The 21,429-nt window shown below is 33.6% G+C and overlaps 1 protein-coding gene across 1 annotated transcript; it reads right to left on the bottom strand.

Annotated features, from left to right (window-relative positions):
- Window positions 1–15,639: 15,639 nt before the first annotated feature.
- On the bottom strand, window positions 15,640–20,594 carry K441DRAFT_559832 (uncharacterized protein; the record flags this gene model as incomplete). Its single annotated transcript, XM_067643473.1, has 2 exons — window positions 15,640–15,759; window positions 20,418–20,594. Coding segments are annotated over 2 exons (297 nt in total), but the record flags the coding sequence as incomplete, so codon positions are not given.
- Window positions 20,595–21,429: the final 835 nt, after the last annotated feature.

Here is a 21,429-nt window from a genome sequence, read left to right as displayed (position 1 = left end):
TACTACGACTATAACCTACTAGCCACTAACTAAGCTAAACTATATGCCCTAAAGATAAGCCCTACTAAATTATTTAATAAGTTTTATATTAAATTCCAGGAATATACTAGAGCCCTTACCCGAGATAATACTAAAGACAAAAAGGATCTTCTTAAAAAAGTTACTTATCGCCTTAGTTACGTAGCCGCTAGCTATAACTATAATAATATTTATAAGATAGTAGCAGCCCTACGGAAGATTAAACAACGACTAAATTAAATTACTACTGTTAACCCTTACTTAAAGACCTCTCTATAAAAGCCCTCTAGGCCTATAAAACCTATATATACTAAGCCACCAACGCCTACTACCTTAAGTACCACTAGAGCTAATATTAACCTCTCTATACTAACCTTTCCGTAAAAACTCCTAAACGGAGAGTGTAAGCTACTCTAGAAACTAAGACGCTGCTATAGATACTATTAAGAAGGCTATTATTACAATAACCTAAACTGCCTAATAGCTAGGTTTAGTACCTACCGCCTAATACCTAACCTAATGCCCTAAATACTAAATATATCGCTATATACTACTACTATATAAAATAAAGACATAGTAATATATAAGGGATATTATTGCGGACACCTTGGGTTGCCCTTAGGACAACCCCTAGACGCCCCTTAAATAGTCGCCGGTTACGTACCGAAGGCACGTGCCCGTAGTATATAGTCTCTATAATCCTAGAGGCCTTACCTTCTTAAAAATTCGTCTCTCCTACTAATCTATCTTGTTCCAATCGTGTCCTTATAGCCCCCTGTCTACAAGATCCCCTTACATTTAAATCCTTCCTACTCTTTTTTGGAAGGGTAGTCGGCTTTAAGGACTAGATTATTTGTTTATATCTTTTATTTATAACTACTATCCTCCCTTAAAATCTTGCGATAACCTAAACGGAAACTCCACGGATACCTTATAGAAAGCCGTCGCGTAAAGGCAGGAAGGTCCCTCTAATAGCGAGAGATTGCAATAATATAACCCTCTGGGCAAGATGGCTAAATAAGCCCTAATACCTAGATACTCTAGGAGCTCAAAGACTCTTATATACCTATAGTTACTAGCAACGCTAAGGAAAATATAAATACCCTCTATAACGGTTATAATACTACTAAAAAGCAGCCGGAACCCCTCTGGCCCTACCTAGGCTAATTAAAAGATTAAGCGCTAGAGGTAACTCTAAAATCTTCCCCTAAGCTAGAAATACTAGAGGAATACACTAACGCGTCTAATTAGGGAACTAACCGGAACCCTCCCGGAAGACCACTGGCCTATAATTAGTATAGTGGCGGTATATAGACTGCTTACAAGCTAAGTAGGCTTACCCCTTTAGGTAATCTAAGCTAATTACTAACTTAAGACCCAAGCCTTGTTGGGAAGCCTATACTAGCTACTAGTACCAACACTACCTCTATAGTAAGAGCCTCCCTAGGCCTAAGTTTAGAAGGTTAAGAGCCCTATACCAACCTCCTTTAAGACGGATATTGGGAAGCTGTTATAAGGCTTTTAGAAGCTATACAGGAGGAAGCCACTAATAAATATATTAGAACCCTCTAAGGGCAAATCTAAATCTAGTAGGGTCTAATCTAAGCTAGGCAAATTCTTTTATAACCTAGTTAAGGCTAAGGGCTTCTTAGAAGCTACCTAGTATCTACCTAAAGAGGTATAAAAGACTTAGAGAGTTATCTACGCTATAAATAGAAAAAGGATATAGACCAACTGGCTAAGGCCTTTAGTAGTTTAGAACTCCGCCATAAACCTAACGCCTAGTAGTTAAATAATTGGGTTCGTAAGGTAGACAACTTCTTTAAGATGCTAATAATATAAGATAATACTAAAGAGCGTATACGCTAGATTATTAGCAAGATTAAAGACCGATCGCTAAACCAGATCGCACTTAATTAGCTTAATAAAGAGTAAATTACTATATAGCTATAGCTGCAAACCTTCCTAAAGAAATAGACTTAAGATCTATATGTCGTATAATATAATGATGCAGAGCTATTCTGGAATGGGATACAGCTAGACCACCACAACTTCCGCCAGTTTATAAACTTTATGGAAACTTATACTTAGTAGATAGATTTAGAGCCCTTTAAAAATAAGGACGGTAGTATTTATAAAAAGGAGAAGATTGGGTTTATCTAGGCTAGAATTAAGCTAGTAATTCGTAATAAAATAAAGCGCGTAGGAGCTCTATTGCGGATTACTATATATACGGATTTTGAACGAGTAGTTCTAAACGCTAAAAATATGGTAAGGAACTAGACCTCTTCTAGTAGGAAGCTGGGGGGTCACTAAAAGTGTGGGCACTTTAGTAATAATATAGGGCAGACCTAACCTTTAAAGAAGCCGTTCTTAAAGAGAACTTTAGAAGGGTTAAAGTTAGGAACCTTAAATAACGGGAAAGACTCCTAGGGCCAACCTAATACCTATTTGGCACCTTTATAGGAACACTTTAAGAAGTTAAGAGAAAACTCTAGAGGTAGATTTTATTGGAAAAATAAGCAGGGTAATAATCGCACTAATAATCTATAAAAAAAAAAAGCCCTAGTCGCGGACCTTTCCTAGCTGCAACTAGGGCAAGATATAGAAGGAGAGACTCTCTATATTGCTGTTAAGCTAGAAATAACACTCCCTATAGGTAAGGTACGTCAGTTCTAAGCACTATATAATAGCGGCGCCGAAATCAATCTTATATGATATAATTTAGTAAAAGAGCATAAACTTATTCTATCGTAAAGGTGGCGGAAACCTATTATAGGCTTTTTAGATAAGCATCGGATTAAGCTATATAGTGCCTATAAGCTTATAGTATTAGTAGCCGATATACATAACCGCACTAAGGTAGTTAGCCCGTAACCCTTTTAGGCGGCTAACTTTATAGGTTATAACCTTATCCTTAGATACCCTTAGCTTATAAAAGCAGATCCTAAGATACGCTTTAAGACTAGAGCCTTTAAATAGTGGAACAATAAAGATTTGGAAGGGTGTATATTACTAATAAGCCTAAAGGATATTCTAGAGAATATAGCCCTAGGCGAAATAGTGTACGCTTTATACCTAAAGGAGTATCGGATCTAACCCCTATTTAATAGTAAGATGGGTATAAAGCCTAATATAGGTAATAACCCCTCTATAATAGAGACCTTATAGGGAACTACCAGATAGATCGCGGAGATATTATAGGGAGGCGGCGATCTTAAGGATCTTATAAGATACTTTAACCGCTATAGGTTACTCTAGCTTAAGTAATATACGAAGAGTATACTATAGCACCTCAAACGCTGCGTTAAGGAGTTCCTTACCCTTTATTAGCTACCGCATAAAACGGTTTAATATATAGTGGCAACTATATATAAGCAACTACTATAGCGCACAACGCTGCCCGCGAATATCTTAAGGAAGCTTTAGGACCTACCTGATGATAACATAGAGGACAAACGCGACCCCAATTTATTAAATATTCTAGTAGGCCTAAGGGACTTACTAAGGGTATTTTTGGGTAAGAGAGCTAAAGTCCTACTATAAAACTCGGAGTACGATTATATAATTAATCTGGAAGAAGGTAAATAACTATTAAACCTTCCTATCTACAACCTCTTGCGTAAAGAGCTTAAGATCCTACGGGAATACCTTGATGGGTTACTAAAAAAGGGGTGGATCCGACCTAGTAAGTTGCCGTTAGGCGCACTAATCCTTTTTATTATAAAACTAGATGGAACTATAAGGCTATATATAGACTATCGCGGTCTTAATAAGATTACAATTAAAAACCGTTACCTACTACTACTAGTTAGTAAAATGCTAGATTAACTATTTAGGGCGAAGATCTTTATAAAGCTGGATCTACAAGACGCCTATTATAGGCTCCGTATTAAAGAAGGGGATAAGTAAAAGACCGCTTTTAAGACCTGTTACGGCCACTTTAAGTATCTAGTAATGCCTTTTAGGCTAGCTAATATGCCTACGATATTCTAATTGTATATTTATAGAGCTTTAGGGGGACTAGTTGACTATATATACGTCGTCTATTTAGATAATATCTTAATCTACTTAAAAGATAAGGATTAATACGAGTAACACGTCCGCGAAGTGCTGAAACGTTTAGATAATTAGGGCCTCTACGCCAAGGCGTTAAAGTATATCTTTAATACCAAGCAGGTCGAGTTCCTAGGTTATATTATAACGCCTATAGGTATAGTTATAGACCTAGTACGGGTGTAGATAATTTAGAAGTGGCCGGAGCTAGAGAGCTATTAGGATATTTAGGTGTTCCTAGGCTTTACTAATTTCTATAGGCGCTTTATTTATAACTACTCGGATATTACCTAATACCTATCTAACTATATTACGGAAGCTTCCTAAGACCCAACCTAAGGAGTAAAAAGCTTAAAGGCGGTAAGGAAGAAAACTAAAAAGGGACTAACTAAATAGTATAAGCTATGGTTATGGCCTAAAAAGGTTTAAAAGGCCTTTTAGGAACTTCGCGTATAGTTTACAGAAGCTCTATTACTGCGGCATTTTAACCTAAATTAGCCATTAATAATAATTACTAATGTATCGAATTTTGCCCTTATTAGTATCCTACTATAACCTAATAGGCATCCGGACGCTACCTAGCTCTATTAAAGACCAGTAGTATTTTATAGCAGAAAATTCCAGGGACCTAAAGTTAGGTATTATACCCACGATAAGGAACTGCTAGCTATAGTTAACTGCTTTAAATAGTGGCGACACTACCTTAAGCACGCGAGCTATACCACTTATGTACTCTTAGATTACCATAATCTACGCTACTTTATAACTATAAAGGAGCTTATACCTTAATAAGCTAGATAGGTAGAGGAGCTTACGTAATTTAATTTTAAGATTAAATATAAGCTAGGTAAAAACAACCCTACTAATAAACCGTTATAACGGCTAGACTATACTAAAGGCTTTAAAACGGGAGAAGGAAAACAGATAATAGATATCTTACTCCCTATATTATAGAATAAGCTCTAGGTATACAATGCTTAAGTACCTATAGCTTTATACACTAAGTCTTAGGCGGTGTAAGCCCTATTGGTTTTTATTAACGTTCTAGCTAGTACCCGGTTTATTGCCAATAAGGGTTTAAATATACCTAGACAGGATATGCCTAATATATTCTTAGAACCTGGTAATACACTATCCCTAATTACTAAGCTATCCCCTTAAGCTAATAGTGAAGCTATAGAGTAATTGGAACTCGGAGCCCTATAATAACTAAAGGACTTTAACCTTGTAGCGGCCTTCCTAACGTATGCGTATTAAAGAGTTGTAAGATCTATGGTACTATTTAGTCTTATACTTAAAGCAGTACGGGATAAAATAGCTTTTACTTAAAAACTATCCGAAAGGTTAACGGACCTTATCCATAAGGCGCAATAGAGGGACGCTTCCTATACTATCCTTAATGCGGAAGTAGACTGGAAACGTGACGGAAAGGAAACTGCTAGGTGCTATTATTGGGAACTAGACCCGATAGGCCTACTGCGTAAAGGTAGTAAGGTTTAGGTGCTATAAGAAGCAAATCTATAATAGAAGATTCTTATAAAGAATTACGATAATCCTCTAGGCGGCCACTATGGTTAAGTAAAGATAGTGGAATTACTTTAACGCAAATACTATTGGCTAAGGCTTAATTAGGAAGCAAAGGAGTATATTAGCCATTATAAGAAGTGTTAAGTATATAAGATCCGCAGGCATAAGTTATAGGGTCTACTTAAATTAGTTCCCCCCGCTAGTAAGCTATAGCAATATTACGCTATAGACTTTATTACGGATCTCCCGCTATCTAAAGATAGCCAAGGATAAATATACGATTTGGTCCTTATACTTATTAATAGGTTTTTAAAGTACGTTTAATACCTTCCCGTTAATAAGATAATTAATATATAAAAGCTTGCTAACCTAATTAAGGAGAAATGCTTTCTTAAAGTAGATTAGCCGCACTCTATTATTACTAATAGGGGCAGCGTCTTTATAAGTCAGTATTAGTCGGATCTATACTTCTATTTAAAGATAGACCACCGTTATAGTACGGCTTTTTACTTATAGATAGATAGGCAAACGGAACGCCAGAATTAGGAACTGGAGTCTTACCTATAGATATATTTAAACTACTAGTAAGATAACTAGTGCGAGCTACTTCTATATATAGAGTACGCTTATAATTTAAAGTAATATATATTATATAAGTATGCACCAATCTAGATTACCTATAGCGTCTAATTATTTGGGTTTAATAGTATACCTAATAATCACTAGCTAAGGCCGTATAATTAGTTATAGGATCCTACTAGGAAGTTTAAGGATATCCACTAAAGAGTATAAGGATACCTTTAGGAATAAGAGGAGTAATAGAAGTATGCGAAGCAGAGCCTATAAGATGCCTAAGACTAATAGAGACTTTGGTATAACTGTAAGCACTAAGATAAGCATTTTAGAGTAGGCGATAAGGTTCTATTACATTTAACAAATATTAAGATCTGTTAACTATTAAAGAAGCTTAATATAAGTTACCTAGGTCCCTTCTAAGTTAAGGAATAAATTGGTAAGCTAGCCTACCGTCTTCAGCTACCCCTATTTATAGCCTATATACATCTAGTGTTTTATATAAACCTATTAAAGCTATAGCATAGACTACCACTAGAAAAGAACTTCCGTCTAGGCCTAATTAAATACCCTAAGGTAGTGGGCGAGCGGTATGAGGTTAAAGCTATACTATATTATAAGTCTGTTAAGAACAAGCTTTAATTTAAAGTTAAATGGCTAGGCTAGCCTACTAAGGACTCTATATAAGAACCAGAGGATTACCTTAATTATTACAAAGATATTCTAAAAGAATATTAGGACTAAGGTCTATAATCTACAAGTTGCAGAAAGCGCTCTGGTACTATAGTATTATCGCGACCTATAAAGAAAGCTCGCGAAAAGAGTAAATAGGTTAAATTGGATATAGAATAAATAGGCTCCGGAAACTATAGGGATAGGGCTACGGCCTAAGGTAGGATAGGTCCTTAGCCTTTTTACGTATATAGCATAGAGTTAATAGGGCATTTTGCTAGAATTGCATTCCTATTTATTAATCTATACTAGGAATATTATTTTTAGGGCTTCTAAGCCCTTTCTAAAAGCCTTATAAGGCCTTTTTGAGCACCTAATTAAGGTCCTTAATTGCTACTATATACAAGAACGAATCCTAAAAGTCTAAACCACAAATGCCCAATCCGAAAAGCCACTATGCCTTATCCTTAGGAGTAGGATTAGTATCTATCGGCCCTCTAAGGGATGGCTAACGAGAATAAAAACTAGAACCCTTAGTAAGGGTATAGGTAGGTATGAAAATAGGGGCAGGACGATAAGGTATAGCTAGAGCAGAGACTCTTAAACACTTAATACCAATATTAGGTCCAAACTAATACTAATAAAGCTTTTAGGGAGTAAGCTTATAGTTAATAAAGACACGTTTAAGCCTAGAATGAATAGAGACGTTGGCTGGCTAGTATAGTTTAGAACTACTAAGACCTTACTATAGTAACTATTAGTTACCTATTTGCTAGGTACCTAAAGGGTAACCTACCTAATACCGTATTATATTATGCTCTTTTAAAACTTAACGCGTATACGCGAACTCCTTCCTATAGTAGACAGCAACCTTCTTCTTATTACCCCTATTACGTACCCTATTCTTAGTATACTAACCTTACTCTTATATTAGGCGTTACTAGCTAGCTTGCTAGGAATTATAGGCAGTATAGATAGCCGTAGTATAGTCTTGAATTCGGCTAAGTTGTTTAGTATTTACGCTGAAATAAGAGAGAGCCTAGGCAATATAGTAGTCAAGGATATTAAAGAAACGTCGCTACTTAGGCCCAGGCTATTAAAGCCTAAAGTTAGCAATGGAAATCTATTAAGGATAGAAAAACTCACCTTAATGTAACTACTGCTCTTAGTATATATGCATTAATTATAAGGACTAAAGGTATTAGATCTAATGTAGTGCGTCTTATTGTAAGCCTTTAGAATCCTATTATTAGATTTTTAGTCTTTTAAAGATGTATAGGCAAAATCATTTAGGTAGGACTAGCACTAGTTATAGGTTAGTGGGGGTTAGGATTCTATATACAAAGGTAGGGCTAAGATAGGCTGTAGAATTTACTTAAAAGAGTAGTTAGCAGGAGAATAAAGAGGCATATTGAATTAATAATGAAAAAGAAGAAAATCTTAATGATATATTGAAGATATGTCCAAATTAGACGAAGGTTAATAATGGGAAGTAAGGTATTAAGGAAAAGGATTAAGCTCGATAAGCAAAGTGTTTTTATACTTCACCGTCTATTATCTTTCCGGTAAATAGCCGTAACCTTACTAATATAACTCCGTTACAATAGCGTTATTTAAAAGAAAGAAAACACGCGTATAAGTTATTTAACTATTACTTCCTTATAAAAACTAACTACGCGGCTAGGGGAAGGCAATTAAGACATTAAATTAAAGACGTATATAGGTTAAATTAGACCTAAAACAATACTATAGTATTAAAGAATAACGTTATAGACGTTCTTAACAATTACATAATAGCTATAATTACTATCGCGAAATGTCCCTATTTGCTAGGTAGTAGAGCTACGCTAAATATATAGTATAGGACCACTAGATTTAAAAGCATATACACTAAATCTTAAGAGATAAGTCTCTTTAACTAACTAATTAATACCTTAACCGCATCTAATAGCCTAAGGGTAAATGTGGAAGTAATGTGTTAGTAACGCAGAGGATTATAAGAAAAGGATTATAAGAAAGAATTATAGACTATATCTTAGCAGTTAAAGACAACGGCAAGCTAAGGCTCTGTACGTTAAATCCTATACTAAAAGGTTCTACGGAACTATACTAAAACACTAAATTGCCTATAATACTCGTAATTAATTATAGACTGGCATAAAGGCTTAGAAGCAGAGTTATATAAAAATCCCTATATCAGCCCAGGTAGTTATTAGTATACTTCTAGTAGGCTTCTAATAGGTCTCCTAGCAATCCTTACGTCTTTTCTCTAGTTATATTTTTTCCTTATTAAGGTTTTTCAGGAGTTTAAAGCAGGGGTTAGATAGATAGATAATATACAGCGGCATACTAATACCTCTCCGAACCTCTTCCGGGACGAGCCCTTATAATCTCCCTACTATAAGGTAATAGCGATCAGGGGCCGACCGTAAGAAGGGGGGGGGTAATGTAAGGGATATTATTACGGACACCTCGGATTGCCCTTAGGACAACCCCTAGATGCCCCTTAGATGGTCACCGGTTACGTGCTAGAGGCACGTACCCGTAGTATATAGTCTCCACAATCCCAGAAGCCTTACCTCCTTAAGGATTTGTCTCTCCCACTAATCTATCCTGTTCTAATCATGTCCTTATAGCCCCCTGTCTACAAGATCCCCTTATAAATAGTAGTAGAATTAGATACGGAAGCAGAAAACGCTAAGTTTTAGCCCTAAGTTATAGGTTAGGACGCCCTAATAATAGAGGGATCTATATATCGGCCTACTTAATAAATAACTTAGTAAAGATAAACGGACGGAAATAGATAGTTTTACCTATAATAGGAACTACTACCATAAAATAATATAAAAGCCGTTTTATAATTAACTGCGGAGCTATTAACTAATTTATAGATACNTAACTTNTNNNTANTTATAACCTATNTACCTTACCCCTTACTAAAGCCCGCGCCCTATAACTCGCTAATAGTAGTTATACCGTATAGAAGATTACCTATATAGTATAACTCTACTTAGATATAAACGGGCACCAGGAAGAGCTTTAGGCTTATATTATACTACTTACTAACTACCCTATTATCCTTAAAATAAGCTAGCTTAAATAATATAACCCCGCTATTAACTAGGAAAAGAAAAAAGAAACCTTTAACTTTAAATACTATAGAGAGACTTACCTAGAACATAGCCTAGCCGCCTTTATTTACTTACTAGGATATTAACCTAAGAAACCCCTTATTACCCCACCTATAATTAACTACTACTATATAAGTGCCGCGGCCTTCTACTATATAGTATATATAAAAGGCTAGACCGTTACTATAGCTTCCTAATTACGACTATATAAGCTTAATAAAGAATAGGATTATATCCTTTATAGTAATAGGATAGACATAGTTAACCTTTTAGAAGATGACGCCCCTATAGAACTCTATAGACTTTTACCTTTAGACTTTAAGAAGTTTATAAAACTTAAAAAAGGACTTACTAACAAAGAACTCCGCAAGCTCCTCCCTAAGAGGTACTATAACTTTATTAATATATACTTATAAAAGGGCGTAGATATACTCCCCCTATATCGACCTAATAACTATACCATTAATATTAAATAAGGAAAAACGCTATCTTATAAGAGACCCTACCTAATATTAAAAGATAAACTTCTAGTTATAAGAAAGTATATTAATGAGCACCTTAATAAAGGGTTTATTTATCCTAGTATATTACTAGTAGCCGCCCCTATCCTTTTTACTAAGAAGCTAAAAGGAGGTATTTAATTCTATATTAACTATAGAGGACTTAACGCTATTATAATTAAAAACTAATACCTAGTACCGCTTATACGGGAGACCCTTAAGCGGCTTAGCTAAGCTAAAATCTATACTAAGCTTAATATTATTACCGCCTTTAACCATCTTTAAATACGGGAAGGTAATAAATAGAAAACCGTATTCGCATTACGCTTCGGCCAATTTAAATATACTATTATGCCCTTTAGTATATGTAATGGCCTAGGCACCTTTTAAAGCTATATTAATAACGCCTTATAGGACTACCTTAACGACTTCTGCTCTACGTACCTAAACGATATACTTATTTATAGTAATAACCCTTTTAAGTATACTAAACACGTTTAAAAGGTCCTACAGCGTCTTAGGGACGTAGGACTTTATATTAATTTAAAGAAATGCGAATTCTTAGTTATAGAAGTAAAATACCTTAAACTAATTATTACTACTAAGGGTGTCTATATAGACCCCAAGAAGGTATATATAATTACTAAATAGTAAGCCTTTAACTGTATTAAAGACGTATAAGCCTTCCTTAGTTTCGCTAACTTTTATTAGAAATTCATATATAACTTCTTAAGCGTAGTAGCACCACTTATAGTAATAATGCAAACGAAGGGCCTTTCTGTAAAAGGAAGAAAAATGTACCTACGCTTTACCTAGACGCCTAAATGCGAGAAGGCGTTTTAAGACCTTAAAAATGCCTTTACTAAAGCACCTATCCTAGCTTACTTTATACTAGGACAATAACTCTATCTTAAAACCAACTCCTTAGACCACGTTAATATAGGCGTCCTCTTTTAGATAGGTAACGATAGTCTCCTTTACCTAGTCGCATTTTACTTATCTAAGCTTATACTATAAGAGTGTAACTATAAGATTTATAATAAAGAACTCCTTATAATTATATAAGCGTTTAAAGAATTCCGACTAGAACTCTCCTTAGTAGAGCCTAACTAGCCAACTAAAGTCCTTACGGACCATTATAACCTTAAGTACTTTATAACTATAAAGTAGCTAAACTAATGCTAAGTATATTAGAATGAGTTCCTCTCTAGTTTTAACTTTAAGATTATATATAAACTAGGAGTATAAGGTACTAAGCCTAATAACCTAATATGCCGCTCGCAAGACCTTCCTTAGTCTAAAGATAACCCCTATAATTAGTTCCAATAATAGACGATCCTAAAAGTACGAAATTTGGCCTTAGGCATACTACCTACAATAGAGCTAACTATACCTTAGCTTCATACTATAGAACTATAGTTACCTCCCAAAATTAATAAACTTATTACTACGGCATATAATACCTCTATTAACCTATTACTATATTAACTTATTACTATAAAGACTGCTAACGCCCGTACGCTACCCACTAACCTTTAAAGCTTAGGCTAGATTAATATAGCAGCCTTAAAAGTAAAAGAGAATAGGCTCTATTATAGAGGTCGCCTATTTATCCCTAACTTAGAAAATTTATAACAGCAACTAATCTAAATAGCCTATAACCTCTAATTAAGCGGCTACCTAGGCAAAGGAGGAACTTATAAGCTTCTTAGCTAATACTACTTCTAGCCAAAAATAATAGACTTCGTTAAACGCTTTATAGGCGCCTACTACGGTTATAAGCGCGCTAAGGCCTTTAATACAAAGTATTAAGGATTACTGTACCCTCTACTAGTACCTATATAATAATAGGCAGATATTACTATAGATTTTGTTATTAACCTACTACCCTATAAATAACATGGCCGTACCTATAAGAATATCCTTATAATAATATGCCGACTTATAAAAGAGCGCCACTACGTCCTAACTAAAGGTGTAGCTATTAGCGATGTTACTAACGCCTTCCTTTATAAAGTCTACTAACTATATAGGTTATCTAACTTAATTACGTCCAACTAAGGTATATAATTTAACTCCGATATATAGAGATAAATCTACTAACGCCTTAGTATCTCCGTTAAGATATCTATATTCTTCTATTATAAAACTACTAGGTAACTAGAAAACGCTAATGCTAGTATAAAAGCGTACCTATAATAGGTAGTTGCCTATAGTTAAAATAACTAGGTAGATTACCTCCTACTAGGTAAATTTATAGTAAATAACTACGTCTTAACTACTATAGGACTTACCCTATTTTTTGTAAATAAGGGTTATTACCCCTAATCCGGTATAGAGCCACCAGAACCTATTAATAAGAAACTCCTATATAGAAAACGCCTTAAGATGCTACTTATTAACTAGCATATAGACCATATAAAAAATCTACTTAACTACTATAAGGGAGAAATGGCCTAGGCTTAAGTAAAGTAGGCCTACTTTACTAACTGCTATAAAACGCCACTACCAGAGATACATATTAGCGACTAGGTATAGCTAGATATATATAATATCTCTATATAGAGGCCTATAAAGTCACTTAATTATAAGAACCTTAGCCCCTATTTAATTAAATAAGTTATTAATAGGGGAGCTGTATATAAGCTAGAACTCCTACTTACTCTAGCCACCTATAGAATATAGCCTATATTTTACCCATAGCTACTATACCTCTATTAGCCTAACCCCTTACTAGGGTAGATATAGCCTAAACCCCTACTAGTACTAATCTAAGATAAGAATAAAGACGAGAACTATAAGGAGTAGACCGTTAAACAAATTATTAACTCTAAATACTTTAGTAAAGGCAGAGGACAACGACTTTACTATAGAGCTATATATATAGGATTTAATATAAATTAGCCAGAATGGCAACTATAGGAAGACTTTAAAAATATAAAGGATTTAATTAGCGACTTTTACTACGTGAACCTATAGAAACTAGGCCTAAGCAGAGATTTTATACCCAATCCTCTATAGGAGCCTTTATAGAGTTAAACCGTTATATATTACCATATAAGGGCAAATTACCGTCAAATTACGGTAAAGTGCGATTATATAACCAGAATATCGTTAAGATGTCTAGGAACTTTAACCGGCAGTTAAAGTTATCTAATTAGTCGGATTCTTAGATACCAAGCCTTATCATATAATATTGTTTTAAACCTTTAGCAATACTCCCCTTTTTTCTTCTTTTTTATACCTTAAGTGTCCCTTTTATATATATATAGTAACCATAGCGTCGCTAGAGCTCTACCTTTATAGAAGGGGGGGTAGTGTTACGGAACTCTACCGTAGGGGCCTCTATAGGAGAGCCCCATGCTCTTGCGTATACCTCGCGTATAGCTTATATCAGCTACGCGTAGGTATATTACCTTCTTACGCCCTTAACCCTTATAATCGATCGCGTAACGTCTTATAGACTCCTTAAATATATACGCTCTGTAGCTACTACCTACGTACCGTAACACTTAACATTATAGTACTTTTTTTTATATCCTTTTTAATACTAATTTGGCTATGCTATAGAGGTCCTTATTAAGATTTATTAGTGTCTCCATCCTTTATTTAGCTGTACTACTTATTTTCCTTACTTATTATAGTAATAATAATATTTTAGGCTTATATTTATAATATACCTAAAAAGGTAATATCTCTATACCTTCCTGTGGTATTATATTATATATAAACTATATAACTAGTAGTAGCAATACCTAATTATTCTGCGCGTAATTAATACAATACCTTAGGTACTACTCTAGTATCTAATTTAATCTTTCTATTTAACTCTCTGTCTGCGGATAATACGATATTAATATTACTACGTAAACTCCTTATTCCGCTAAGAATACCTCCTAAAATGCTGCTATAAATCTTAGATCTTTATCCGATATAATCTTACTTAGTGCTCTATATCTTATAAACACTTCTTTTATATAGATTTTAGCGACATCTTCTGCTAAGATTTCCTTTATGTATGCTATAAAGTAGCCCTATTTAGTTAACTTGTCTACTATTATAAGGATTACATTATACTCCTATCTAGTAATAGGGTCTTTTAACTTTAGCAACTTTATAATGAAGTCTTATAATATAACCTTTTATAGTCTCTCTAGTGTTTTAATAGGCCATAGCTTCCCATACGACTTATACCTTATTAACTTATTTCTTCAGCAATTTAGATATTCCTTTATAACTTCTTTTACTACGCCCTAGATTCCTTAAATAATATACTCCTTTTAGAGTCTTAATACTAAGCCTATAGCCCCGTTATATCCCTATATCATTCCCTAATAGAAATCTTTAATAAATTCTTTTATAATACTTCTTAGTATATACATTACTTCTTAATTCTTATATTACTTTAAGTCTAGATCCTTATTCTATACTTCTTAAATCTTTTTTACCTAATTACTCTCTAGTAAATTATACTCTTAGGTTATAGTAATTCTTAAATAATTATATCTAATTAACCCGTCTTTGTCCTTTTATAATATAGCCCCTAATAGCTTCTTATTATTCTATAGTTTAGCTTTCCTACTTAATATATCTACTCTTATATTCTCTGTTCCTTTAGTATATTAAATTTTAAAATGGTATTTTATAAGTATCTCTACCTATCTAACCTATTTTTAATTAAGTTCTTTTATTATTAGGAACCCCGTTAGGTTCTTATAATCTATCTTAACTATAAATAGTTTCTCTATACCTTATAAGAATGCTCTTTATTCTCTAAGTACTATAACTATACCTAATAACTCCTTGTTATAAATGTAATAGTTTAACTCTAGTAGTGTTATCTTTCTACTATAGTATGCTACTAAATACTATATATTTCCGTACTTTTATAGTAAATACGCTCCTAGTATATAGTCTAATACGTTTATTTCTATAACCGTTATTAACCCTAGTTAGTAAATCTTAAGGATTAGGTTCTAAGCAAATAGCTTTTTAAGTTCTATAAATAACTTTCTTTACTTATTTCTCTATACCTATAGTTCCTCTTTCTTTATAAGCCTGGTAAATAGTTTAATATTCTTTAACTACTATACTATAAACCTTCTATAGTAGTTGCAAAACTCTTAGAATAACCTTAACTATATTATGTTTTCTAGTTTTTACTAACTTACTATAGTTTCTATCTTCTTTAGGTCTATACTAATATAACCTAGTTTAATAATAAATTTAATATAATTGGTCTTTCTTATAAAGAACTTATATTTTTTAATTGCTACTAGTATCTATTCTTTTTATAGTCTCTTTAAAACCTATTTAATATATTCTCTATATTCTTCCTTAGTTATTAAGTAGATAATAATGTTATTAAGGTATAATATAATAAACTTATCTAAGTATTCTCCTAATATAATATTAATTTACTTTTAAAATATTACTAGTGCGTTTATAAGTCTAAATTATATAACTAATAGTTTATACAGTTCTTCCTTTAACCTAAAGGCTGCCTTTTATTTATTACCCCCCCTAATCCTAATCTAATAGTACGCCTATCTTAGATCTATCTTTATAAAAATTTACGTATTACCTATTCTATCCTAGATCTTACTAATTAAGGGTAAAGAATACCTATCCTTTCTAGTAATGCTGTTTAACTATTTATAGTTAATACATAGCCTAATCTTTCCATTTTTCTTTAGTATAAATAATAATGGATATTCTATTAATAACTATAATAGTCTAATATACCCTTTTATAAATTTTCTTAGATAAACTCTTTAAGTACTTTTAACTCTTTTTTAGTTAGTTTATAGATTAGAAAGAACTTAAGACTTATTTCTGGCTCTAATTCTATCTTATAGTCCTATGCTATATACTTTAATAGCTTTTTACTTTTTAGGCTCTATAGCTTCTTACTATACTTATAGTATCTCTTTAGTATATAGGATAACCCCTTCTCGGTTTCCTTATATATCGCTCTAATTTAGTACTATACTAACTTAGTAGCTATACGCCTGTTACGTTGTTAAATATTTCTAATATTAACTTAACCTATAACCTAATTAATCTTTAGATTATATTTCTATAACTAAGGCATTCTTAGTACTACCTTATCCCTTCCTAATAGTAGGATATTAAAAGACATCTTAATTTATCTCCCTTTAATAGTTATCTAAATAAGTCCTATTTTAAAGTTTATAATGCCTCTTCTATAGGTTATTAGATCTTTTAAAATCGTAACTAGTAGATAAGGGTGCTTTATTTACCTATGAGGTAGCCCTATCCTTTTTACTGCTACTAGTAATATATAGTTCTGTATTACTCCACTATCTATTAATGCTTTAAATTATTAATCTTACCAATTAAGTTATAAATTTAGGTATTATCCTTAAATTCCTTTAAGGGTTTAAGGCTCTACTACTAGCACCCTCTGGTTCCGTAGACCTCCACTTTTCCTAACTATTAGCTACTTAATCCTATTATACTTAGCTTACTCTTTAGCTAGTACCTAGTTTGCTTTTTATCCTTAATATACCATAAATATATATTCTTTAGGCACTCCTACTACTATTATCTATCTAAGTATTCTTCTGTAAGGAATCTTCCTAGTTAAAATATTAAGTTATTTAACTCCTAAACTTCCGCTAGATGCCAGCCATATATATGCTTAGTATTTTTATACTATTGCTTATCTAGCGCCTAATATATCCTTATAGGGTACTTACGATTCTCTTTTTTAGATTCTTATATATATTGTATATATTATCTATATATGCAATCTATACTAATATAACGGCTTATATAAATGCCTTTAAACCAAAGCTTGTAGAATGCTATCTTATAAAGATACTAAGCTGAGGAGTAGAAGAAGGTTGAGGAAAGAATAGGTCTATATACACGAGCCAAGTCTCTAAGCAAGCCCCTAACTAGGCTGTATGTAGACGTTATAGGGGCAGTGCCCCAGCGCCGTCACAACTAATGTATAATATGCTAGGTACTTTAGGTTAACTTTTAGCTTATCCTTATTCTTAAGTTTAAATCTTTATCTTACTAATCTAAACGTTAGTCTCTTATTTACGGGTACTAAGATCTATCTTTTTTGTCTCTAGCCCTCTAATCCTTCTTCTAGATTTTTAGACGTTATAATTAATGCTCCCTTAATATAACTTATGCGTCTTTCTATAATTACTTAGTCTTAAACAACTCTCTAGTCTAGATATAGGTAAAAACCTTCCTAATGTTAGCGACTTAGTTAATTAAGGTATAAGCATAGTAGGGAGGACGTGTATAAGCCTATATAATTGGATTGTCTATAAACGAGAATCTAAAGCTAGAGAAAGGAAAGGAGAAGAGGAGTAGCGCTAGTTAAAGTAGGGTTTCTTTTATACGGTCCTCTAGTTATGTAATTACAAAGTTTTACTAAGTTCTACTAACTAAGTTCTGCCGTTTTCTACCAGTGCCGTAATATTAACCCCCCCCCCTCCCTAGTAAAGCCTGCCCTTAGGCTTTATATCCGTATTACACCTATAGGGCGTTCTTGTCCTAATATTCCTTTGGTAGCTTATTGTCTTTACTATACTAGCACTCTATTTACTTATCTAGGTACTTTAAGGGTCCCGGTTTATTAGGGTAACGGCTATAAAAATTTTAAAGCTTATGGGGACTGCTAATAAAGTTCTATATAGGGTACTAGGTAGGATCTAGGTTATAGCCTATCCAATTAACGCGGTACTTTAGCGTTTTCCTTACTAGTTTATAGGCCAGTATTTCTTTAATTTCCTATTTGTCATCGCCATTAACTTAAATTAGTAAGGGGGGTTCGTTCTTTCATCTAGGCAATAGGTCGTTTATAGCTCTCTATAGCTTATTTAGCGAGAAAATAGGGTAAACCTTAATTAAATCTAGGAGCTTTACTTTATATAAGTTCCCTATTTTCTTATAGACCCTATATGGTCCTACTATTTAATAGTCTAGCATATAACTGGGCCGTTTCGTCTTCTAGTTCCTTGTTTAACCTAGACTATATTACCTACGGTAAAGTTAGGCTCGCGCCTATATTTATTTGCCTACTATTTTATTAATTTTTAGGCCTTTTCTAGATTTATATAGGCTACTGTTTATACTTCCTCTAAACGCTTAGCGTATTGCTAGGCTTCCTTATAAGACAGTTTCTTGCGTACGGTCTATAGTCCTTTTAGCCTATCCCAGTTAAAGCTTATTTAGGGTAAATACCTTATTTTTAGTTAGATAGGTATAAATCCCGTAAAGTTATAGGGTAGGGTTGCTTAGACGTAGTCTATTAGGGGTAGTAGTTTACTTTAGTTATCTTAGAAGTAGTTAATAAAGGGCCGAAGTCTCTAGTCTAAGTATTAATTTATAATCTCTATCTAACCGTTTATCTAGGGGTAGTACGCTATAAAAAGCTTTAGCCTAATCCCTAGGATCTAAGTAAACTTGTTTTAGAAGGCTAATATAAACTACGGTCTATAATTAAATATAATAGTATCTAGCAGTCCGTAAATTCGGTAGACGTAATAGATATATAGTCAGGCCGCCTTTTTAGCATTAATCTTTTTATAATAGGGGGTTAAGAACAGGCGCTTGCTAAAGCGGTTAACTAGGATTATAACTATATTATATCCGTTACGGTCTAGAGGTAGTATATAAAAATCTATAGAGATATACTACTAGGGGCGTTCTAGTATTAGGAGAGGTTTTAATAGTTTTAGAGTCTCATCTCGTGGAATTATAGACCTATAGTAGTTGTTACAGTTCCGTATATAACGGTTAATATCTATAACTATTTCTAGCCAGTAGTAACGGTTACTAATAATCTTATAGGTGTTTTTTTTAAGGATAAGCCGTAGAGACCTAGGTATATGCTTTAGCGATAATCTAAATCCGTAAGTTCTGTTCCTTTATTACTACTAGCTGTTTATAGTGCTTAAGTAGTCCGTTTTTAAGGGACCATGGGCTTAAAACGCCCTTTATCTTTTTACGGTACTTTTATAGAGAAGGGGCCGTACGGATTGCCTATAGCAGTTCATTAATAAGGTTAAATTCTATGGAATTAATAGGGTATAACTTAGTGTCTAAAGGGCCTATACTTAGTTCCATCCATATTTAGGGGGTTAAGGTATTTTAGCCGTAGTAGCATCTATATCCGTAATAAGATTTTTGCGGCCGTTTAGTTATTTAAGTCCTATTTACGCCTTATAAGTGCGTCTGCACGGTTAGTAGCGCCTAGCCTATATATAATTAGGAAGTTAAACTAAGATAGGGTATCCGCCTAGCGCGGCTACTAGGCTGTAAGGGCTCTTATTATAACAAAATATTCTAAGGCCTTATAATCTAAAACTACTTAAATAGGTTTAGGGGTCCCTTTTAGCTATACTCGCTAGTACTAAAAGCTAGAGATAATAGTTAATATTTCTTTATTATAGATGGGGTAGTTTAGCTCAGCATTTACTATAGTCTTTAAGTAGTAAGTAATAGGGTGCTATTCTCTGTCCGTCTGCTTCTAGGAATAAACGCTAGTAATAATACTATCTAAGGTATCAGGTTTTAATATTAAGGGCTATTTTAGGTTAAAGTGGGCGAGTAAGGGAGCAGAGACTAGTTATTTCTTAAGCTTTTTAAAAGCCTGCCTATATATAGTGTTAAAGTAGAAGGGCCGGTCCTTTATAGTAAGGTAGCTAAAGGGCTAAGTAATCTAGCTATAGTTCTTAATAAAGCGTTAGTAGAAGTTATAAAAGCCTAAGAATAACTAGCTCCCTTTTACGGTCCGTAGTAGTTTCCACTAATTAATTATAGCCGTTTTTTTTAGGTCTGCTTTAATTTCGTTTATACTAATAATAAACCCTAGGTACTTTATATACTTCATACTAAATTTTAACTTCTTAATATTGGCTTAGAGGCCGGCCTTATAAAGCCGTTATAGGACCTTATAGATATACTTCTTGTATTCTAACTTATTTTTAGAGTAAATTATAATATTATCTAGGTAGGCCGTATAGAAGTTGTTAAGATAGTTAAAGAGTATATTATTTATATATTGTTGGTATATAGCCAGTCCGTTAATTAGTCTAAAAGGAAGTACTTTATACTTATATAATCTGTATTAAATCCGAAATATAGTAAGATTTATAAATCTAGGGTTTATCCTAATTTAGTAGAAGGCCTAATGGATACTAAGCTTTATAAATACCTTAGCTCTATTTATTTGGGCTAGCGTTTTATTAAGTAGGGGTAGCGGATAACAGTCTTTAGAGGTTATATTATTAAGTTTATAGTAGTTAATATAGATATAAAGAAAATAGGGGAGGTAAAGGGGGCTTAACTAGGCTTAATAAACCCCTTTACTAGGTTATTAATAAGGTACTCTTAGTAGCTGTCACAATACGTGCCGACGGTCAAGGTACGATGTATGAGATGACTGTGTATAATTGACAAACGATGTCGTGTGAGGATCTATGTAAGAGGTGAAGCGGTATATATACACGTCGCTTAGGGGTTAGGTCTGTGCTCGTGTTATAACAACACTAAGTCATAACAACGTGTTAGGTCAGTGCCGTGACAGTAGCCTATAATTCGGCAATAGATTATTTATAGAGGGGGGTATAGCTAAGGACGTTTTCCTTATCTGGCTTAATCTTAATCTTATAGTTATATAGTTAGTAAGGTAGAAGCATATTAGATACTATTACGGCTTATATAAATACCTCTGAACCAAAGCTTGTAGAATGCTGTATTACGAAGATACTAAGCTAAGGAAAAGAGAAGAGGTATATATAGGAGGTAGAGGCGTAATATATACGCGTTATAACGCTAAGTCCTTAGCTAAACCCCTAACTAGGCTCCCTATCCAGGTTACGCGTTACAGTGCTATAACATTACCCCCCCTTTAAAAGAAAGCCTGCCCTTAGGCTTTATTAAAAATAAAGTAGAACTAGAGA

The sequence above is a fragment of the Cenococcum geophilum genome (genome assembly GCF_001692895.1).
Source record: "Cenococcum geophilum 1.58 unplaced genomic scaffold K441scaffold_20, whole genome shotgun sequence".
Classification (NCBI taxonomy): domain Eukaryota; kingdom Fungi; phylum Ascomycota; class Dothideomycetes; order Gloniales; family Gloniaceae; genus Cenococcum; species Cenococcum geophilum.
This window is presented reverse-complemented; position numbering and strand designations above follow the sequence as displayed.